General features: G+C 47.7%; 4 protein-coding genes across 4 annotated transcripts; 2 read left to right on the top strand and 2 right to left on the bottom strand.

Annotated features, from left to right (window-relative positions):
- The first annotated feature begins 1,104 nt into the window (after positions 1-1,104).
- On the top strand, positions 1,105-3,196 carry morn4 (MORN repeat containing 4). The gene is made up of 4 exons (XM_068758776.1): positions 1,105-1,171; positions 2,646-2,760; positions 2,848-2,957; positions 3,048-3,196. Exons 1-4 carry the CDS (start codon positions 1,105-1,107, stop codon positions 3,194-3,196), a joined length of 441 nt encoding a protein of 146 aa, XP_068614877.1.
- Positions 3,197-5,881: 2,685 nt separating this feature from the next.
- Positions 5,882-7,993, bottom strand: LOC137915575 (ankyrin repeat domain-containing protein 2-like). The gene is made up of 8 exons (XM_068758775.1): positions 7,909-7,993; positions 7,453-7,589; positions 7,236-7,337; positions 7,055-7,153; positions 6,823-6,921; positions 6,549-6,647; positions 6,366-6,464; positions 5,882-5,986 (listed from the first exon to the last, which is right to left on the bottom strand). Exons 1-8 carry the CDS (start codon positions 7,991-7,993, stop codon positions 5,882-5,884), a joined length of 825 nt encoding a protein of 274 aa, XP_068614876.1.
- Positions 7,994-9,128: 1,135 nt separating this feature from the next.
- LOC137915574 (lactosylceramide alpha-2,3-sialyltransferase-like) lies at positions 9,129-11,067 on the top strand. Its single transcript, XM_068758774.1, has 7 exons — positions 9,129-9,277; positions 9,353-9,479; positions 9,565-9,902; positions 9,993-10,179; positions 10,290-10,430; positions 10,730-10,879; positions 10,975-11,067. The coding sequence occupies exons 1-7, from the start codon at positions 9,129-9,131 to the stop codon at positions 11,065-11,067; spliced, it is 1,185 nt and encodes a 394-aa protein (XP_068614875.1).
- Positions 11,068-11,725: 658 nt separating this feature from the next.
- Positions 11,726-16,777, bottom strand: LOC137915570 (BLOC-3 complex member HPS1-like). Its single transcript, XM_068758770.1, is given in 17 exon segments — positions 11,726-11,888; positions 11,965-12,047; positions 12,151-12,264; positions 12,478-12,622; positions 12,702-12,767; positions 12,885-13,022; positions 13,118-13,194; positions 13,435-13,626; positions 13,761-13,928; positions 13,987-14,026; positions 14,118-14,209; positions 14,321-14,423; positions 14,532-14,692; positions 15,254-15,362; positions 15,439-15,581; positions 16,434-16,568; positions 16,661-16,777. Coding segments are annotated over 17 exon segments (2,046 nt in total).
- Positions 16,778-17,697: the final 920 nt, after the last annotated feature.

Raw genomic sequence — 17,697 nt, 5'->3', positions numbered from 1 at the left:
AATTATTTACACGTATTGTATAGCATGGAATATGTTGTAATTCCCATGATTCTCTTGTACACAACCACTCTACTTGTTTTGCTTGTTTTTTTTAAATATAAAATAAGGGTTCTTTTTCACCATTTCTTCAATATATTATCTATAATTTATGAACTAAGCATATCCGATTCCTGTGTCGACAGGTAAGGTGCATTATTCGGGGTGTGGGAGATTACGAGGAGCACGTGAACGCGGCACACGCGTCTCTCCCGGCCGGTTGCTCGGTCCTCGGTGCCCTCCGGTGCAGAACACAGCGGTCTCCATCCATGCGGCTTCCGACACGACGAGCGCACCGCACAGGTAAATGCAGCGCTGATATGTGCAGCTGCTTTTCACGCGTCGCGCTGCATCGCTATCGATAACAGGCTTTTACACGCGCATGGAGCATGAGATGAAACGCGCAGCTGATACATCAGCGTCTTCGCAAAGGCCGCCCTGATCGAAACGGCAGCTTTACGGGTAAATATTTACGCTACAATAACGGGCGTGCCGGTTTTCACTGTTTGCCCAACGGCTGCGTGGGTAAGTCCACGTCCCTGCCATTCTGCTGTACTACGCTGTTATTTGTTCTGAAGCCGGAGAGCTGCGAAGCAATGCTCGATTGCGTCTGCAGTCGTGCTGAAATAAAGCTTCAGCTGTTAAACTGCTGAAGCTGCAGCTGCTTTGAACCCCCCCCCCCCCCCCCAACTACTGTTTTCATGCTGTAACTACCGTACTCAAAGTAGTGCAGCTCATGTTTGGAGGTTTGACTCTGCGTCTGATGTTTTATTTTAAGAGTTTGTGTCACAAGGTTCGAATATCGGGTTTCCATCACTAGAGCACGTACACCCTGTAGAGCGTGAGCGTTAGATCGTTACAGAACTCTGTCAAGTGTATAAAGATCAACACCGATAAACAATATGTCATTATTGCCACGGGGTGAAGTCACTAATAATCCTACCCTCCACGGTGACGTCAGAGGTCACGGTCAGTGAAAGGAGTGGACCACTTCTCCTTAGATGTCTGGTTACCATGACGATGTGCTCTTGAGCGCCATTCTTTGTGTGTGTTGATCACAGGGGTGGCATGACTCTGACCAGAGGATCTTTCACCTATGCCCGTGGTGAAGAGTACCACGGCGAGTGGAAAGAAGGCAAGGGGCAGTCACGTTTATGGAGCTTAAATGAAGTTTGTGTTCAACATGTCTCACTCTTAACTCCTTCTCCTGTCTGAGCTGCACATCCAGTCCGTTTTTTCTGTAATGTTTTCCAACATAATTTGTCTGAATGCTGTCCTTTTGGTGATTTATGCATATTTGGTAGTGGAAATAGTGTCTAATCATGTGATGCATGGATCTTTTATAAAATTATTTACTAATGCAATCATCATTTCCGCCCTAGCAAAAGTCACACAAAGTGTATTTCGAGGGTTAAATATGATGTTGTCCAAATATGCCTCTAAACTGTGACCGATAATTCTGTTACTGAGGCCAAAGACGCATCATTTGCATGAAACTGCGCTGCTGAATTAGTCATGTGACATCAGCAAACGTCTAGGAGTGGGTACACATTTAATCCTCAGACCTTCATGAAATATCTTTAGAAAGTCCCGATCACACGTAACAAGCTTACATCATATTATAGTTCCCTCTCTAGGGTTGTTTACGTTCATGACCTCAATCGGCTCGTGTTACAGCCGCTTTAATCTGCCTGAGGGGAAATATTCTGTCAAAATGTTCACCCGTGCAAAGATTTTAAGGATTCTTGCTCTGCTTCAACTCTACCCCCCGCCCCCGCCCCCTCCCCCTTCCCACACACACACACACACACCTGTCAGAGCCGTGCAAGCTCAAGCTATTTAATCAAATCCCAATTAGCTAGCGTTGGCAGTGCATGACGAACAGAGCCAGATTTACGAGCTCTGACTTTGTCTAAATCTGGATTAGACTTTGGACTGCTTGAGAACTCTCAGAGAGTCCTCTGTCATCTGCTGCTGATAAATCAGAACACTTGAGAATGTGAGCGGCCACCCTGCAGCGCTGGGTCTGTGCTGATATTTTAACTGGCGCCTTTCTTCACCTTTCAAATGCAAGTTTACGTACTGTCCAAGTGTGGCAATAGTGGGCAGAAAGCCCCCATTTAGAAGCTGTAGGCAAAAAAAAAACAAGGAAATGTAAGTACGGTACATTCCTTCACTGTTTTCACAGTCGGGAGCCTAAAGTAGAAATTCCTGGTAAAACAAATCTAATGGATTAGAGTGCTTTAATTCCAACCACACAGGAGGCAGATGGGACGCCTGATTCAGCAGCAAAGCTTTAGCCAACAGAAAGGTGGGGGTTGCTTACATCCGAGAGGGCACAAACTCACGTGTGTGTAAATCCAGAGCTGCATCGCGAGTTCAAATGTCACGCTCAGTTGCTCATCTCTTAGATGACTGATGTTCCACAGTCTCCCAAAAAACAGTAATCCATAATAGGCTGATTCGGATGAGGCGTCACAAAGTGTGCATCAGCAGGCGTCACCGAGATCTCCCATCGAGGTCTTCAGCCTTCACAGGATTTCTTGTGTTTCTATTGGCTGCTTGACGTTTGGGCCGTCACTCATTCTGCTGCACGTCTGACTTTCCAGGTCGGAGGCACGGTGTGGGTCAGCTCAAGTTCCGGGATGGAACCTGCTACACCGGCCAGTTTGAGAACGGGCTCTTCCACGGCTCGGGCGTGCTCTTCTTTAAAGACGGATCCAGGTGCGTGCGCCAAACAAAGAAAGCACATTTTGCCCGCCGTCAGTCGCAAGTTGCAAACGTCCCACTGCTCTCTTCTCGCTCAATCAGGTACGAAGGGGAATTTTCTCACGGAAAGTTTCAAGGCACGGGAATGTTCTGCAGATTTGATGGCATGAAGTTTGAAGGAGAATTCAAGGAAGGACGTGTTGAGGGATATGGTGAGTCCTTCCCCAGTGGATCCCGGTCCACCAGTATGCCAGCTTTGTCTCTATTGCTGGTTACAGGGTGTTGTGTCTTTGTGCTGGAAGGGCTGGTGACTTTCCCAGATGGAGCTCATGGCGTCCCGCGAAATGAGGGCCTTTTTCAAAACCATAAGCTGCAGAAGAGAGAGAAGTGTCCAGGAGTGGTGCAGCACGCCCAGGCGTCAGCCTCCAACGCTCGCAGTCTGGCGCTTTGATCATCGCTGAACCCGGAGTCATCGCCAGGGCGACCCAACTTCGCCGAGGAAGGTGTCGGGAATGTCCTGTCCCCCCCCCCAGTCCTCCTGTCCTCATAAACAGTGTCTTAGAGTTCTCGCTAAAATCGTTAGCCTTCACGCAAATGTGGAAGAACTCTTCCCACAATGTTATCGCACATGTTGCTTTATTCCAGCTTTAGGAAGAGAGAAGTCAGGCTTTACCTACTAATGAGCTCAATTCGACTTTGAAAGTGCAGCGATCCAATACAATAGATCGGAATTAAATGTTCCATGTGGAGATTGGGGCTGCCGGCAGCAATATGGAGGAGGGTTTTTATTTTGTGGGTGTCAAGAGACACGCTGCTGGAAAAGAACATCCGTGTGTTCACAAAGACAATGTTCACGAGCTGACAAAAGTCAGCCGCTTCATGAGGAAGGAAACGCTGTCAGCCCCGTTTTTTCAGGCCTTTGAAGAGACACATAGCGAATGTAAATGGACGTTTTCCTTTTTCCAACATCTGTATTCATGTTGGGCCTTAAAGACATTTTGAGAGCAGTTCAAGGGTGCAAATGAAGTGATGCACAGTTCCCTTTTCCTATGCATCACTCATCCTAGGGGGGGAGGGGGGGGACTGGACTCAGAGAGACACGTTCTAACAGACCCCGTCTCCCCAATAAAGGTCAGCGCGGAGCTTCAGCTCAGCTGGATCGTTCTCTCGCGCTCTCTCTTGTGCGACCTGAGACACTCAGATGATTGGACAACCTCAACGCTGATTGGAAATCAGAATGAAATGCAGTGAAATCCCATGTAATTCTAACGTGTGTGTTTTTCTGTGAGGTGTATTGATCAGAGTCATTGATTGCGCTTGGCCTTTCAAATGAATTGGGAGTTCGTTGTTCGATTTGTCAGTTAGAAATGGTGTCTTTGAATTGTCTACGGCAGTGTGGTTAGCAAGTCAGCCAAAGACCATAAGACCGGTATTAAAGGCAAGGGAGCCTGTTCCTTCCAGCCACGCGTTAAAGACAAGTCGATAAGGAAGAATCCACTGGTGAGAGGAAAAGGACCAAAGATGAAAGCGTGAGCTGATGTTGGACTCTTGGACTGATGGCTCTAACTTTGATTACGGCAGTTACTGATTTTCATTGTCGTCATATTCTATAAGGAAGAAGAAAATCGACACTTGATATGGTGAGCCTGTCGCTTGAGTTTTAAAGGGACAGCAGCGTATCTCAGATCACGTAACAGGACTTTTCCCTTTCTGCTACGACGGAGACAATATCTGCTCGAGCCTACGAGCCTATTCCACTTTGCATACGCGAGTGGAATAAATAATCCTACATCTTTTTCCCAGCTGGGAACAAATGGTGCTCGAAACGTCGTGCCTGTCCAGACTGTCACCTTCTCATGGTTACTCTTATGAACTATAATGTGGCTCTTAAAGAAATGATCTGCTCTGTATCTAGATCATTCCTCTGGAATAACTGTCACAGAATGGTTAGTGTGTTTTTTATTAAAGCCTTGAAAATAAAGATGCTTTTCATTTGGCAGCAGGACATATGAGAAGTTCAGTCTTAGATTATGAAGACACATACTCTGATAGAAAAGTGTAACAATGGCAGCTCAAGGAATAACTTGAAACTTTTCATTGATAAACAGGTTAGTCTGGTTTCTTTTAGCCGCCACGCAACAGGAAGCCCCAACCCGCAGTTAACCCCCCCCAGCAACAACCTGCTGCTGCCCGATCGCTCGTTCACATGCAATAGAGGATAATCGAGCCAAACCTGTAACGCATGCACGAGTCCAGATATAAGTGGGGAGTCTGCTTTGTTTCAGATGCATGAACTATATTCCAGTAATACATACTGCATAATGAATGTGTGTAATGTGGCCTTGTACACGCTGTGTGTCTGCGTTTAAGACACATACAGTTACAGGAACTGGCGTGTGTGTGTGTGATAGTGTATCAGAGGAAAACACACCACACCAACACAATCTGCATTTTGCATTCATGTTAATACAGAAATATAACAGCAGTACACATTTATTCAACCAATGTGCTCAAAAAAAATGAGAGTGTTTGTCTATTTAATGAATGCAACTACAATGTCGGTATCCCCATTGTGAATGGCCAACTGCCGTCAGGAACATTTGAGCCACTGATGGCAGAGGGAAAGTATGTCCACTGATCTCCCCTGAATCTCTGACTGTAACTAGGGCATGCCAGCCATCGCTGCCGTGCCCAGCTGACCCGCCGCACGCAACGCTACTGTTTGCTCCTGTCCGTCACCCTGATAACAAGGACATCTGGACGCACGCTCAAATGCAGCTTCTCTACGACAATGTCCGGCAATATTATTCAACTTCCAAGGTCACTGCAAACCTGATATGAAGCATCTGTGAGAGATTATCGAGCTCTTAGCAAAAATACACTAAAGTTTGGTAGAAGAGTCGACAAATTGCACAGAACTTTCCTTATTGGTATATTATTATTTTCTCTTAGAGATAAACAGAACATTTTGAAGCTGACGTTTTGAACTTCTGTAAAGAGCAGCCTCTGTCAAACATGTGACGTTCACTGCCCGACAGTGCATTCAGAACCTGAGACCGATAGTCGCGTGACTTTATGAAGCGTAAACTGTGCGAGGAGATAAGAGCACAGTTTCAACTCTATTTGTTCCTCTCCCTCAAGGCGTGTCCACAGCCACCTCCTTCAGCTTCTCCAGCCTCTTTAGGGTCTCCATGATACCCACCTGCCATTGTTTTACCTGCTGCACTGCTGTCACTCCTTCCTGCAACACAGTTCATTAGTTATCGCGGGGCTGTAAGCATCCAGTCATGCGCCACAATTTGCTAGCTTCTAACATGCAATCTTATTTCCTGTCTTGGTGGCAGATGGAAACATTTGTGACACTTGTCTCATGCCTGTGCAGGGCACCAGAGGCTAGCCGGTGTTAGCATAAAGACTTCAAACAAAAGGCTCTGTCCAGACATAACCAAATCTGATTAACAGCGCTTCAGAAGTTCAATAATTTTCTTGTTAAGTTATGTTGATTTATCTATAATCCATAAAAACAATAAATAATCTAAATTAGAATGTGTTAATTGCTGTCAGCTTCCACTCCATAGAGCATAAATAAAACAACCCGCCTAACAAATCAAAGAACTCACGTGATTTTCTATTTCAGTGTCAGCCCCCGCAACTATGAGAAGCTTCAATATCCTGTATCGGTTAAGGCGCACGGCATCGTGCAAGGCAGTGTCTCCTTCCTGCAAATGGGGAAGCATGTCAACCACAAAACCCGACAATAAATGAAGTGCAGAGGAGGAAACTAGCGCTGCGCTGCTGCCCACCCTGTCTCTGGAGTTGATTTTAGCGCCATAGGAAAGCAGGTACTCCACGATGGCAGCGTGTCCCGTTCTTGTGGCCACATGCAGAGGGGTGCTGTGCAACTGCAATGTGCATAGGCATAGTAGTTATAGTACAGTGTGCAGTGTTTTGCATGTAAATCCGCACCCATATGCATGGCCAGTGCAAGGAGGGACGACTGCAGATCTATCTGAAGTGTATTCCAAAATACACGGTTGCCCTGCAACAAATCTAGACACGAGTCAAAGGTACGTTCACCTTATCTCTGACATTCAGGTCAGCCCCCAGGCTCTTCAGGGCTTTGACGACTCCCAGGCGTCCCCCTCTGCAGGCCCAGTGTATGGCCCTGGAGCCCAGCTGAAACGCAATGGCAGGGACGGGGTCCTATTAATAGTGTTGGCTTCAGGCCAGCACAGCGTTCGTGTGTAAAGACAATCTCACTCAATCTCAGCCTCATCTTTCCAAGCAAAGAAAAGAGCCCACGTCTTACTTGATCTTCAAAGTTGATATCGGCTCCTTTATCCAAAAGCATCCTGACAACCGCGGCGTGTCCTTCCAGAGCGGCGAGGTGAAGCGGCGTCCTCTTCAGCTGAAAGGTTCACAGGAATCTCAAGCAGGAGCTGTGAATTTAGATGTTCTTTTTCTTTTAATGCCACGCAGGGGCTGCAGACCTCATCATAGACATTTGGGTTCCCACCATCAGCCAGATATTTGTCGATTACATTCAGTTTGCCTTGACTGGCGGCTTTGATGAACTCTGCAGCGTTCTCAGGCTGAATCCATCCTCATTGAAAGGCATACATAAAAAACACAGAGCACAGGAGGGGGGGGGGGGGGGTTAGCTTCTTGTGCACATGAAGATGTGATTTGTGGAAAAATGTTGCTCACCACATTTTCCACGGACGCCTTGGGCGAGAGCGCGTTGTTGATCTTTTCTTCTTTGCGCATCTCGTCGATATTCTCTCCTCCACCGACATCCCGAATGTCATAGAGCGGATCAGAGGACGTCCTCCTCACTCTCTCCTCTTCCTGAGAGGTGGAAGAAGCACCAATGCAGACGAGAGGAGGATCACAAAACGCTCATATCATATCACATCATCACGAAAAGTGTTATCCTGACCCGACTTCAGCACGTTTCATTTGAATTGTTTCATGAAGTGCAACCACACGCGGCCCATTCTCATGTCGCGTTGGATTCCCCTGTTACAAAGATTACAGTCCACTGTGGAGGGGAAACAACTCCCCGGTGGAGACTTTCTAGTGATTCACATTCCAGGAGATGTACTCGATTCAAGATACAGCGATGATGTAAATAGAAAACCACTCTGCACACATTTCATTCACCCACCTGAGCTTCCTTTGGTATTCCTGTCTTATGGTCCATCAAACAGGCTGTCCACGGCACCAACTCTCCCATCTCAGGTAGCATCAAGGGCACAGAGGAAACAGCCTATGGAATAACATTGAGCTGCTAAAGCGATTGAGCAATAACTAAATGATCCATCTCATGAAGATGGTTGGCAGATATCTATCTAAGCCACTCTTTGCTGCAGTGCTGTTAGCGCAGCGGCTTCCTGGCTGGACTGCTGCCTTCATGTTGGGACAAACATGTGTGTGTGTTCAATTTAGTGTACTTGCCAACCCTGCATACCGGTACTCTCTGCCCTGCACATGCAGAAACACACACACACACCCACACACGCACACACACACACACACACACACACACACACACACACACACACACACACACACACACACACACAGATTGAGGATGCATTCATTCAAAAAGCGGCTGGCTTAGCTCACCGCTGCTGCAGCGCAGCATGCCTCTCTTTCACCAGAGTGCAACCCCTCGTAAACACGTGGTTTTCAGAGGGCTTATATTATTTATAAAGGTTTTATTACTGTCAGGCGATACCTTGTGAAAACGTGTCTCATAGCTCACGAACAATCAGTCGCTATCCACTACTTTCCTGCTGACATAAACCATTTTATAGAAATCAGGCAGTGGCAGTGGACACAGAAATGCAAACCAATAAGAGTCATCTGTGTTTCCTTCAGCTCCCTGAGTGGGTTCTGTGGAAACTTTCCCTTTGGGGCAGAAATATCCATGCAAATTCTTCCTGGTAAACAGCTTATAGAGCGCGCACACACACACACACACACACACATCTACTTTCAGAGAATGGTGAAGTACTAACTAGATTAATAATTAACCCATGTTATTGAGGGAAGTGACAGAGTTCAGTGGAGGAGGAAGAAGCAGCAGCCATTTTCGTGGCACAACTTTGTGTTCATGGATCGGAGGTGAACAAACGGAAACTACCACGCTCCTACCAGGCCGGCTGTGAGTTCTGTTCTGTTCTGTTACTGATTTGGGCTCCTCTTGATGCTTTAATGAGTACGAGGCCGTTTTAAGGAGAGTCTTTATTGACTTATTTGTTGGTTAGTTCTGTAAATACGTTTATTTTGACGGTAGAGAGAAGCAGTATTTACATTCAAGCCACAGATTAGTGACAGTTGTGAGCTGTGTGTGTGTTTCAGGTGACAGAACAGTTACCATGGTGACGATGAGTCCCTTGAGCGTGCAGGATCCAGACAATGGCTCGCCACTGCTGCCTGAGGCCGTGGAGGCAGCGACGCCCATGCCCGTGTTTCACAGATACTCGCCCGTCACTAAGGCTGACCGCAGGGACTTCTTCCTCAGCAGGTACACCTCTGTGGACGCGTGTCATTTCTCCTCTTAGTTCCAGCTCCACACCGGGTTGTTGTCTCTGCTGTGCAGGAGCGAGAACCTCACCTTGAGCCTGGTGCTGCTCATCGGATGCTACTCGGCTATTCTGATTCCTGCATATTTACCTGCGGACGGGGCGGCAGCCTTCAGTGATGACCACCACCAGCCCAAAGATCTGGTACGGATACTTATCTCAGCAATCATTTTTTGAAGAATGATTTTGTTTACCAAGCTTGTTGTCCGTGTTTGCACCGTCTTTTCAGGCCTTATTAAATCGGTCCGCTTCATTACTGTCAGGCCCCTGTCGGCCTCGCTGGTGTCTGAACCACCTCAAGCCTCTGGCCTGTTCTGCAGGCCTCCTAGACATCCCGGTGTTTGTGCAGCGGGACAGGGTTGTGGCCTGGGACTTGTCCCCTCCTCTGGGGCTCCAGGGCAGTGAAGCGCATCTGGCCCAAGCTCTCGCCAATCTACCTCAGCGCGGCCTGCCTCCATCGTTCAAAGGAGAAGGTAGCTGCAGGCGATGCGTGGTGGTCGGCAACGGTGGCGTCCTTCACGGGAGCCATCTCGGCTCTCACATAGATCGGCACGACATCATCATCAGGTACGTTTGTCAAGGACAGACGGAGAAACGTGACTGCATCAACAAATCAAGATCCGTTTTAATCGAAAGCGTTTCCACCTCTATTCCCAGGATGAATAACGCACCGGTGCCGGGCTTTGAGAGAGATGCCGGTTCCCACACCACAATCCGCTTGATGTATCCAGAGGGAGCGCCTCATTCTGCAGGAGAGTATAAAAGAACAGCCATGGTTGCATTAGTGGTATTTAAGAGCCTGGACCTGGACTGGCTCACTTCTATTGTCACCAAACAGCGTCTGGTAAGACGACATCGCGGGAACCTCCGTAAACAGAAAGTGTCTCAGCAGCACAAGCGGTATCTCTGCTATCACACCATCACGCTCACGCTCACCCAACGTGCTCTTATTAGAGCTTCTGGTCCAAACTGTGGTTCTGGAGGGAGGTGGTGGATGAAATCCCTCTGAGCCCAGAGACCTTCCGGATCCTGCACCCAGAGATTATCCACAAGACGGGACAAGTCCTTCAGAAATACACTCAAAAGCCGGGAAGCGTGAGTTCCCGTCTGTGTAAAAACCTTTGTGTTGTTGTTTCTTTGTATCCTTTGATCCCATTATGCATTCATACAGAAAAGCAGAAATCCTCTAACAATGGCATGCCTGGGCGGACTAACCTGTCCTGAACAACGTATCCTAATAATCCCTGGCTAAGGCATGTTCTGACTCAGCAGTAGGGCGAGGAATGAAGAGCGCCATCATGCTCAAATGAATCTTTCTCTGCTACTTAAAAGGGATTTTTGGGGCAGGAGAGTTACTCTCATGCTGGTTAAAAGCGTTCTCTCTTTTCAAACAGATGGTGCCAACCCTCGGCGCCAGTGCAGTGGTGATGGCCTTGCAGCTGTGCGACCAGGTGAGCCTGGCAGGGTTCGGGTACGACCTGCAGCACCCAGAGGCCAGGCTCCACTACTATGAGACCATTCCTATGGGTGCTATGAACGCTCAAGTAAATTCAGATTGACTTATCAGACAATGGCACAGATTCCTAACAGATTTCCAGCCAGCGTGCCCGTGTTTATCTTTTGTTGCCACCTGACCCAGGTGGTGCATGACGTCAGCGCCGAGAAACGCTTCCTGAGGGACCTGGTGGCTGCAGGAGCTGTGACGGACCTCACGGGAGCTCTGAGTCAGTAGGACGGATGCTGAAACACTCCAGAAATAACCGCGTCCTGCCGGAGGAATCATCACCTCCAAAACGCTCGGACTCCAGGGACGACCGACCAGAGATCAAACTTTGAAAGGCAGATATTCTCACCCACTGACTCGTCTGAATTCAGGGAATTTGTTAGCTCACCAGCTGTAACTTGAGACTGCTGTTCGGCGATTGGACGGGTGATCCAAGCCGTATTTGAGTTTGTTTACAAAAGAGAATAAATGTCATCTCCAAAATGTTTAATTCATACGGTGATTGCTGTTGCGTGGTTTATTCACACAGGTTACAACACCAGTCTTAGTAAAAAGCCTCCATGAAAATCTATTAGTTTCCAAAAGCTAAAAATAATAATTACGCAGTATTAGTACAAGGAAACAGACGACAAATGAGTATTCAAAACAATATCAAAAGTTATAATAGTGCATAAGTACACAGGGGTGCTGCTTTGTGCTAATCAGAAACATAAATACGTGCTTGTAATAAATATGTTGAGCCGCTCTACGGTAGGAAAACTTTATATACTGCAAGGAAACATGAAGCTCAGGCCACAGTTCCGTTCTTGACAAATTTATATTGCTATATAAATAAAGTTTATATTATTGTCACGTTGGCGACTTCAGCTTCGGTTTGTGGGTCCGGCTACAGCAGTGGGTTGCGTGACGGCTCCCACAGCTTGCTGGCCAGCTGCCTGCAGTGCTGCAGGATGAGCTCAGTGGGGACGACCCCCAGGTGGACGGTCAGCAGCTCGTAGCAGTTCACCGCCTCACCCTGGTGGGTCTTGCTGTAGTACCGCAGCAGCTTCCTGGTGGGCGGGTTCATAGCTTAGCACTGGTTGTGCTCTCTCTGTCTAGCAGTTTAGTCAGGCGCACTTTGTTTACCTGTAGTAGTCCCAGGCAAGCATCCCGATGGGCGCGGAGTCATCAGGTAGGACGGGGATGTCTCCTGCCTCCAGCTTGAAGCCCTTATTGTTATAAGATGGACACATTATAGGCTGTAAGAGACAGATTTCTCATCCTCACTTTATTTATTTTTATCAATAGCTACTGAAAAAGGAAGTGATTTACCGTTTCATTCTCAAACCACAGGAAGTAGCAGAAGTAGAAGTCCCCGTCCCGTAATGTGACTGTGGAATAGCCCTTCCGGAGGTAACGCCGTGTTGTGCCCACCAGCTTCCACACCTTAAGAATAGATTAGCAAAGTGGAATTCATTTCAGACAAACAGAAGCAGGAGGATTCTAAAGGAACAGAGAAAGCATTTTCTCATCGCTACTTTTATCTTTTTTAATCTGGACTTTCTTTATCTGTGCGTTTCCGCCACGCTCTTCATCAGCAATCTACGGTAACACTACTGTTATCAGCTTCAAGTAAAGAATAAAGACTTCATGTCTGACCTTGCGTTTAATGAACTGAGCCACTGGCCCGTTTCCCAGCTCAGGCGTGGCGCGCTCCTTGATGCTAAGCGAAGGTGCGATCACTTGACCGGTGGATCGGTCCACGCAGATGAAATGGATGAGACCAGGGAAATCCTCCAGGTAGGTGAGAGTCAGTGGGTTAAGGCCACACATCAATGCAGAGTACCTACGAACCTTTATACAGTTACAGCATGACAGGATATGACACCATGGTGATGTTCCTCTTGCTTTTCACCAACAGGAAATCCTTCCAGTCCATCAGTTTCTCTCTGACGGTGACAGGAAAGCGTCGAAACAAAAGGCCACAAGACAGAGAGAGAGAAAGAAAACACAAACTATAAGCGGTCAAATATACACAAATCAATGTTCAGCCGGCTGATACGTACCGCAGCATCGACTGGGCTCGCTCCTGCAGACCCGGCGAGAGACGCTGAGCAAAATCAGCTGATCCAGGGTCGATCAGAAAACACCGTTTGTATATTCTACACAGCTGGGTCTTCATATTCTTGCACCATGGGATGAGGCTGGAAAAAAAAAACAGGAGTATCAGACTCACAGGATCAGCCAACAGACACGCGATGATGCTGCTTGTGCCAGTAGGGGGCGCCAGAAGACTTACTCTCTGTTGAACCCAGTTCTACCTTTGGCGAAAGCTCGGTTCTTGAACTCTGTCCAGACATTTTGTAACTGCAACGACTGGATAGAAAATGATCAATAAAAGCCCCCCCCCCAACTAGCACATATTTTGTTTTAAACAACCTAATTTTTGCTGGTCCTGAATTGTTTATGCGCTAAACTATAAACCATTTCATTGTTTGCGACCGACACTGTAAGAACAAAGAAGGCTTGAAGGAAGGGTGAAAGTTCGGTTTTAGTGTGGGCTGTGATTGGATAAAGATTTATAACCGCCATGTTTTTACAAGGGGTTTCTACAACAGTTTAAGAGCAAAGCTGCACCTCGCTGGGCCCCAGGGCTTTAACGAACTTGTCCAGTCTGTGGCGGATGTTGTGTATCGGCTGGCCTCTGGTCGGAGCGGAACCTTCCTGGCCTTCATTTAAACGCTTCTCCAGCTTGGCAAATGCCTCCAAAAACGTATACACCGATGTGGCCACAGCACTGGTGGGAATCTAATCAGCGTGGACACGACAAAAAGAAGACGTCTGAGATCCATGAAGCTGTAGTTAAATAATAAATGTTTCAGGCGTGTCCTTCCCTGCTGGTTATTACTGAAGGAGAGAAACGTTTTCACAAATTCACAAACCTTAGTCAGCAGAACGAGCGTGATGCCGGGCCACAGTGGCAGACAGTACATGGAGTGAGGCATCATGGGATACAGCCCCTCTTTCAGCGACACCTCCAAGAACACCCTTTTAGGGGTTGAAGGATCCGGCGGAAGAACCTCAAGAGTCTGCAGGCTGTCCTCTGCCATCTGAGGGAATGATTCGTTTTGATCCGGTTGATCACCGAGAGAGAGAATTCAGACTCACCTGGACGTCCGGCTCCACAAACCCAAACTCAGGAGAGCGTCTTCCCACCGGCTCGTCTGGGGACGCACACAGAACCGGCTCATTTCCCACTCCTGCCTTGTGATGAACAACACAGGGCTTCACCAATGAACTTCCTGCGCAACCCACCCGAGCTTCCCGAGTCTCTGCCCGTTGGGGAGGGCTCTGGGGTGTAGAAACTTTCAGGAGCAGAACCCGATGTGCTCTCGATATCCTTCAGAGCCGATCACACGCGGACGCACGGAAAACAAGTCAGTAATCTCCAGAAACGAGGCCACCAGAGGTTTCCGGCTGGCGCAGCGTCAGTGCCATCTACCTCAGGGTCTGGGCCGTCTTGGTCCATGTCGCTGGGATACATACTCTGCGCCATGATGATGAGGGCCAGGAGGTCTGAGGTGGTGAGCATGCTTGCATTGCGGCTACGAGGGGGGGGGGCAACGAGGGTAAACCTTCATTTAATACAACCGGCTCGGAAGTCCCGCAAGAGACACAATTCGTGGGACGAATGAGACGGAGTTCGGCTGTACCTCGAGTAGAAGGCAAGCAGTTTGGTGTGAACGAGGACGAAGGCGTGCAGCACCTCCTCTCCCGCTCTCTCGGCGCTGTTGTTGAGGTACTGGACTAAACGGCGCTCCAGAAACTCGATGCACTGCTCACACAGCGTGGGGTGGATCAGCCTCTCCACGGCCTGAAAGAGCGGAGAGTCCTTTCTACGCCCACCGCCGGTTCAAACCTAGCGCGCACACTCGCTTTTCACGAAAGATCGTAACTTGAAAAAGAGGAATAACAATGTCTATCTGAAAGGGGATGATTCCTACAGCGGGAATTTAGGAATGCAAACCAAGTTGCAGACAGTTTCCCCACCAAGATCAATGCCTGAGAAATGAATGAAAATACTTCCTTTTGGACAAATTCACTTCCACAATATTTCCCCTTTCAAAAAGAAAACAGTCGGCAGCACAACTAGGGAGGAAATGAAGGATATTAACATGTGCGAAATGATTTTTATGTAGATCACGCAAAAACATTTTGGTTCCCTCAAATCATCACAATCAGGCGGATCAAACGATTCGTGACAGGAAAGCAGACGGAAGAAAACATCTCCTGATTCTCGCTGCCGTCTTCTAGGAAATGTTCTCACAGTCGACTGACAAAGACACGAAAAAGAAGCCACTGACGAAACAATGACGACTTGTGTCGTCATAACAACGGTAGGCCAATAAGAGGAGGACGTAGCAGCGCTCTGCACCTCCACCAAGAAGCTCTGGTCGTTCTCCTGGAGGTGGCCGTAGGTCTCCAGCAGGGCCTGCAGCTGTTTCCACAGCCTGGTTCTCTGCAGCCGGTTCTGAGGACGCAGCCTGGAGACAAGCAGCAAAGGGTCAACAGGCCGCCGCCGCCACCGCCTCACCACCGGCCGGCGCCGCGGTGATTTACTCTTTTCTGAGGAGGTGACTGCTGAGAGTGACCATGCCAAACAGGACTTCAAGCATCTTCTTCATCACATAGATCTTCCTCCTCAGCTCATCCTCTTCCTCGTCACCGTCTCCGTTCACGGCGATGTAGAGACATTCATCGAACTGCGGAGGACGTAAAGTTACCTCGGTTACCATTCGAACCGGACCGTCTGAGAATACTAGAAAAGCACTCGGAGAGAGCGCAGACCTCGTTCCCCTCCTAACTGGATTTACACCGTCCACATGGTGATCTGGATCAGCACCAAACGGTTCTAGATTGTTCTTTGTATCTTTACACAACAACCGTGGAAAGTAAAAGTGAATCTGAGTTGATTTTAACTGATTTTTGAATCCGTAATTGAAGCTTTTCAATGTTAACATTTAATATTTGACACCGACTCCATTCTGGATCTGATCTGGATGAACTTCGGTGGTAAGATAGACACCCCCCCCCCACCACCACCACCACCCTACATGACTGTGCTGAACTCCATAAACATCGGTCAATAATCACCCGAGATATCGAGGAACAAATCTTGAAGCTCCATTGACTGCAATGTTACTGAAGATATTAAACTCATCCAGAATCCAGGATCTCTTCTAGATCACCACCAAGATTTAATCATTCCCTGATCATTTCGTCCAGATCTGTACAGAACAGAACGTCTTAAGGTGCCGAATGCTGCTCTGAATGGGCCCGTCGTCAGTGATCAGCACTGCGTCATGTGCCGCAGCGGGACAAAGGACGGCTTGATTCGCTCCACGAGACAAACACGACGCCTCCGCCTAAGAGCGCTCAGCATGGCGCTCACGGCGCTGCTGCCGTTGCTAAACCCAAGAATGCAGAAACCTGGATGGAATTTCCGAACATGATCCAAGAGGATTCAGAGCAAATGGAAATCCTCCTCATATTTCAGATCAGACCTTTGGTGCTCATTGATTTGCGCGGTGGCGAGGACCGATGTCAGGCTCTACCTGCTGCAGCACGTAGATGTGCTTGTTTTCCGTGGTGAACGACGTGTAGCTGTCCTCCAGCCTGTCCACCATGGTGCTGCAGGAGATGATGATGGGGGCGAACAGGGTGCTGATGCTGTCCTCAAAGGACGGAGGCTGAAAATGAGAAGGAGCTACCGGTAATGAAGAGTCGTCCTGGCGGATGCCAGTTTAAAAAAAAGGCCCGTTTTCTCTTCCTCCTTCCTTACCCCCAGGCCCTCCTCGTGCGACGCCCCGTACTTCTCCTGGAGAGCGTGCTGGAACTCGTGGTCGGTCCAGTGGAAGAGCAGCTCGGCGCTCTCGCTGGCTATCAGCAGACACTTCATCTGGACCGTGGGCTCACCGGCACGATCTCGCCGCACGCATCCTGCCGGGAAAGGTTTCAATGCAGAACCCATCAAGGGTACGTTCACGAGGTCGGGACGACACAGGCCCAGATTACCAGATCGATCGCACACAATTCAAAAGGTGTGAGCGTCCATCTATAAATTATATAGATGTTATAATATTAAGGGATGGAATGGAAAAGGAATTCACAAAGTATTAAAAACTTGGTTTGATGCAAATAAATAAATTCTTAATTTAAATAAACCCAAATGCATGATTTTTTTTTACAAGCCGTGCCGTCGATGTGGAAATGAATTATTATTGCTCGGAGTAATTATTCATAAAAAGTCAAGTTGGAAGACACAAGTAAATCACATTAAAAGATAAAATGTCCAAATCCTTGTGTATTATTTCTCAAGCGAACGACTTCTTAAATCAATCTGCTTTATAATTCACTAGTTCTGCCCTTATTGTGTCGAGGTATGGGGCAATACTTATAAAACTAATACTAATGTAATTTACAGCATTCAGAAAAGAGCAATGTGAACGATGAATAAAGTGTCCTATCAGGAACAGCATCAGCTTTATTAAGTTAAAAGCTCTAAAGTTTAAAGACTTGGTCCATTTTTAAACAGCACAATTTACGTTCAAAATTAAAAATAACCAGTTTCCTGTTAATATTCAGAGTTCGTTTAAGATGCGGGAAGCTGCTTATCATTTTAGAGGAAGTGATGAGTTTAAAAAGCCTCATGCCGGAATAGATTTGAAGCTACTGTCATCCACAGGGTGTAAAAGTCCACGAGGAGGAGGATTACTGCTGCAGCTGAAAATGGCAGGACGTACACGCACACGCACACGCACACGCACACATACTATAAAAATACCGATCATTTAAATTAACGAACGCTGCAGCTTTACC

This window comes from Brachionichthys hirsutus, unplaced genomic scaffold (assembly GCF_040956055.1).
Source record: "Brachionichthys hirsutus isolate HB-005 unplaced genomic scaffold, CSIRO-AGI_Bhir_v1 contig_819, whole genome shotgun sequence".
Lineage (NCBI taxonomy): Eukaryota > Metazoa > Chordata > Actinopteri > Lophiiformes > Brachionichthyidae > Brachionichthys > Brachionichthys hirsutus.
This window is presented reverse-complemented; position numbering and strand designations above follow the sequence as displayed.